At 62.2% G+C, this 4,727-nt stretch overlaps 1 protein-coding gene across 1 annotated transcript; it reads left to right on the top strand.

Annotated features, from left to right (window-relative positions):
* The first annotated feature begins 664 nt into the window (after window positions 1-664).
* Window positions 665-3,766, top strand: CD248 (CD248 molecule). The gene has a single exon (XM_081340173.1). The coding sequence runs from the start codon at window positions 704-706 to the stop codon at window positions 2,795-2,797; it is 2,094 nt and encodes a 697-aa protein (XP_081196299.1). The 5' UTR covers window positions 665-703; the 3' UTR covers window positions 2,798-3,766.
* The last annotated feature ends 961 nt before the right edge of the window (window positions 3,767-4,727 follow it).

The following is a 4,727-nucleotide window of genomic DNA, read 5'->3' as shown; positions in this document are numbered from 1 at the left end:
TATCTTGTGAAGATGATAATAATAATAATAATAATAATAATAATAATAATAATAATAATAATAATAATAATAATAATAATAATAATAATAATAATAATAATAATAATAAGAAGAAGAAGAAGAAGAAGAAGAAGAAGAAGAAGAAGAAGAAGAAGAAGTTGGAAGGGACCTTGGAGGTCATCTAGTCCAACCCCCTGCTAAGGCAGGAAACCCTATACCATTTCAGACAAATGGCTGTGCAGTCTCTTCTTAAAAACTTCTCCTGGCCTCGGATGGCAGGGACTGAAATTAGAGGCTGGAAGCCTGAAAGGCCCTCCAACTCCGAGCGACAGTGCGGTCTAGCGGTTAGATCAGAAAAAAAAGGCACTGCAGCCGCTTCCCCTCGCCCGACGCCCCGCAAGTTGGGGAGGGGGCGGCGGACGGACCCTTCTCCGCTTGCCTTTCCCTTCCCTTTTCTCCAGCGCCGGCTGGCTGCCCCCCCCCCGTTTCCTCCCTCCCCCTTTCCCCTCCCTCCCTTCCTCCCTTCGTGGCAGCAGTTCAGATCCGCGCCCTAGAAGGTCCGAAGGCGGGGATCGGGCAAGCCGAGCGCCTCCTCCCCGTCCGGGGAGGGGGAAGAAGGCCGGGAAGGGGTGGGTGGGGGGGTGGGGGGGCTCCGCCGCGGCGGGTTTGTCAGAGCGCCGGAGGCCCAGCGCGCAGCACAATCATGCTGGCCCCGCGGCTGCCGCTCGGCCCGCTGGGGCTGCCGCTGCTGCTCCAGCTGTTCCAGCTGTTGCCGCTGCCCGTCCGGCCGGATCCTGAAGCCAGCTGCGATCCCGACGGCTGCTACGCGCTCTACAGCCAGCCGCGCAGCTTCCTCGACGCCTGGCGCGCCTGCCGAGAGCTGGGGGGCAACCTGGCCACGCTGAAGCGAGCCGAAGAGGCGGCCCAGGTCAGCCAGCTGCTGGCCGGCAGCCGCCAGCCCGGCCCGCCCCGTCTCTTCTGGATCGGGCTGCAGCGCCAGCCGCGCCAGTGCTTCCCGCAGCGGCCCTTGCGAGGCTTCAGCTGGGTTACCGGCGAGCAGGAGACGGCCTACAGCAACTGGGCGAGGGCCGGCGCAGCCGTCGGCACCCCGGGAGCCCCGGGAGCCGGTTGCGCCGCGCCGCGCTGCGTGGCTTTGGACGACCGCGATTTCCAGTGGTTGGAAGGCTCCTGCGCCGGCCCGGTCGACGGCTACCTCTGCCGCTTCGCCTTCCGAGGCATGTGCGCCGGCTTGGAGGAGGCGGAAGCGGCCACCCTCAGCTACGCCGCACCCTTCGGGCCGCTGCCCGCTCTGGCTGCCGTCGGGGCCCTGCCACGCTTCGTGCCCTTCGGGACGGTGGCATCGGTGGGCTGCCCCGGCGGCGCCTCTTTGTCCCTGTTGTGCCTGCAGAAGGAGGACGGGCGGCTGGGCTGGTCCAAGAGCGGGCCGCTCTGTCGGGAGCGAGGCCCGGGGCCGTCGGGGGGAGCCTCGGCCTCGTCTTCGGCAGGGGTGGCAGCCTCGGCGTCGGCGTCCAGCTGGTGCGAGGGCGACAACGGCGGGTGCCAGCAGCTCTGCCTGGACGAGGGCTCGGGCTACGCCTGCGAGTGCCACGCCGGCTACGTGCTGCTCTCCGACGGCCACTCCTGCGAGGCCCGCGACCCCTGCCGCCACCGGCCCTGCCAGTTCGACTGCGTGGCTCAGGAGGACGGGGAGGAGGAGGCGGCGGAGAGCGGCGACGGTTACCGCTGCCGTTGCCCGGCCGGCTACGAGCTGGCTTCCGACGGCCACCAGTGCGAGGACTCGGACGAGTGCGCCGAGGCGCCGTGCGAGCACCAGTGCGAGAACACCGAGGGCTCTTACCTCTGCCGCTGCCACCTGGGCTTCAGCCCCGCCGAGGACGAGCCGGGCCAGTGCGTGGACACGGACGAGTGCCAGATCCCCGGCGTGTGCCAGCAGATGTGCGTGAACTACGTGGGCGGCTTCGAATGCTATTGCACCGAGGGCTTCGACCTGGAGGCCGACGGCATCAGCTGCAGCCCGCTGGACGGGACGGACGGCCGCGACGGCCCCCCGCCCGAAGTCTGGGCCGACCCATTCCACGTGCGCTTCACCACCCGGCAGGCGGACGACGACCTCAGCGCCCCGCCGGTCCGCTTCTCGCTCTTCCGCGACGGGGAGGCCGGATCGTCGTCGTCGGCCGCCTCGGATTCGGCCGCTTCCTTCTTCTCGCTGCCCGACCGGCTGGTTTTCCCTCCCCCTCCGAGGCCCGCCACACCGGCGCCCGAGTTGGACGGCGCCTGGGACTCTTCTCCCTTGGAGCACGGCTTGATGTCCTCGCCGGGTCGCCCCGAGGTCCTCCATCCCACCTCCGCCGCTTCCCAGCTTCCTCCTCTCCTGACCACGGGGGAGTCTCGGACCAGCCCGCCGCCTCCGTCGCCATCCCCCGGAGCGTCGGCTCCCTCGGAGGAGAAGATGGAGCCGGTGGTTGAGGGAGTCAGGGCGCCCCTCCCCACCTTGGCCACCCCCGGCCCGGCTTCCGAGGAGGAGGAGGAGGAGGAGGAAGAAGGGTGGCAGAAGAGGGACGACCGCTGGCTCCTGGTGGCCTTGCTGGTGCCCATCTCCGTCTTCCTGGTGGTCATGCTGGCCCTGGGCATCGTTTACTGTACCCGCTGCGGAGCCCGGGCCAAAAGCCGAAGCGTCACTCAGTGTTACCGGTGGGTGATCAGCACGTCGGAAAAATCGGCCCCGCCCGTCTCCTCCCGGCCTTGCCAACCGGCCACTTGCCGAACCAGTGTCTGAACCACGGGCCAGCCCCCGGGGGAACGGGAGGGGGTGTGTGTGCGATGGCCCTGCTCCGTAGCCGGTGCACAGAACAGAAAAGACCCCCCCCCCCATGCTCACCAGCGGGGCCAAAGCCACGGAGGATCCCCTCCCTTCGGGCTACGTCTGGGACAGCCTGCCAGGATGCAGAGACCCAGCTGGAGGGGCGCCCAAGGCTGGGGTTCCCCACCCCTTCTCCCAGGCAAACACCCCCCCCCAAAACGACTCGGAACTTGGTTGCTGGAGTAAAAAGACCTTTCCCCCCCTCTTTTTTGGCATAGGTGTGGGGGGGGCACAGAAGCCCCTTCCCACTGCAACTTGGCACCCCTCTGCCTTGCCACCCGAGGCTGCTGGAGGCCTGGAGGGGCTTAATCCAAAGCGGGCAGCGACTTTCTTGACGGGGGGGGGGAAGGAGTTGATGTTTCGCCAAGCAGTGGTTGAAAGCTGAGACTAATTCGTGTGCCACGGCAGGCGGGGTGGGGTGTGTGTGTGTGTGTGTCCCCACCTCTGCCCAGCGCTGGCTCTTCGTTCCGCCAACCAGGAGAGTTAAAAGTTTCTAGTCCTCGTGGCTTCCGAAGAAACCGGACCCCTCCTTTCCCCCCCACCCACCCCCCAGCTCCTCCGCGGCCAGCTCTTTTTTTCATCTGGAGTCAGGCCAAGGATCCGCACAGCTCAGGGTGACTTTTCCTACTCCGAACTTGGGGAGGGGTGGGGGGAGACACGTTAAAAACTTTAAAAAAAATCAAAAACCTCTCGTGGGACACAGCCCCGTAAAATACACTTGATGGCGTTTGCGTCGGCTGCCGAAGGGGGCCTTCCGAAACGGGGGTGGGGGGGCTAAAGGGGCTAAAGCTGGAAGGCTTTTCACGCCCCCCCCCTCCCCACTTCAATCTGTGGAGGAAAGAGAGGGTGGGGATCCTTCGGGGACCAGGCATCTGGGAATGACCAGCCTGGCGCTGTCCAGGGGTGGGGTGGGGGCCGCGCAGAAGGCGGGGCCGGTTTGCCCCGTTGGAAAACGGGGTGCTGGTGGGGGGCAAGGACCCCTCTGGATCTGTGGTGTGGGGGTGACGGTCGTTGACTTTGACCGCTCATGTGGTCTTCTTGGCGGGGGCGGAAGATTCCTGGCCGAAGCAAAAAAAAAAAAAACACCCAGAACCCCCCCACCCCCGAATATTGTGTGCGTGTGTTTTGCGTGTCAAATAAAAGGACTGGATTTTCTAACGGGCTGGAAGTTAAAAAAAAATCAAAAAGAAGAAGGGGGGGGGGAAACGGGCGGAAGAAATACAAAATGTGTGTGCTTTTGTTGGGTGAGAAAGCGGGGGGGGGGGTGGTGGTGATAAAAGGGGCAAGGAATACGATTAAGTGAATTCGAACGACTGCCTTTTTTTTTAGCTTGAAAAGGTTAAATGGTGCCTCCCATCATTCCCAGATAGACATTTTACGACCTCCGCGCCCCTCCCCTCCCATTTAAAGAAGGAAGTGCCAATTGGATTAAGAAGACAAAATCGCTTCAGTTCCCACAAGGCAGGGTTGGGAAAGAGAAAAAAAGTGGTTCTGAGAGTCTTGAGGACTAGCCACCTAGACAGGAACGCTAAAAGCAGCCTGAAGGGTGCAGTTTAAAGTTTTTTTAAAAGCCTGTGGTTTGCAGAGAATGTAGAACAAGTAGAACGTAGAACCTTATCAGAGTTGGAAGGGAGCTTGGAGGTCTTCTAGTCCAACCCCCTGCTCAGGCAGGAGACCTTATGGCACCTATGCCATTCCAGACAAATGGTTGTCCAATCTCTTCATAAGATGGAGCATCCACAACTTCTGGAGGCAGGCAGTTCCACTGATTAATTGTTCTGTCAGAAATTTCCTCCTTCGTTGTATTTTGCTTCTCTCCTTCATTAGTCTTCATCCGTTGCTTCTT

Source organism: Vipera berus, assembly GCF_964194415.1.
Source record: "Vipera berus genome assembly, chromosome: 16".
Taxonomy (NCBI): Eukaryota; Metazoa; Chordata; class Lepidosauria; order Squamata; family Viperidae; genus Vipera; species Vipera berus.
The sequence above is the reverse complement of the archived record's forward strand: the minus strand, read 5'-3'. Positions and strand labels throughout refer to the sequence as shown.

What these genes read in the sequence shown, in the direction of transcription:
- CD248 (XM_081340173.1), top strand. Translation starts at nt 704, where the DNA reads ATGCTGGCCCCGCGGCTGCCGCTCGGCCCGCTGGGGCTGCCGCTGCTG.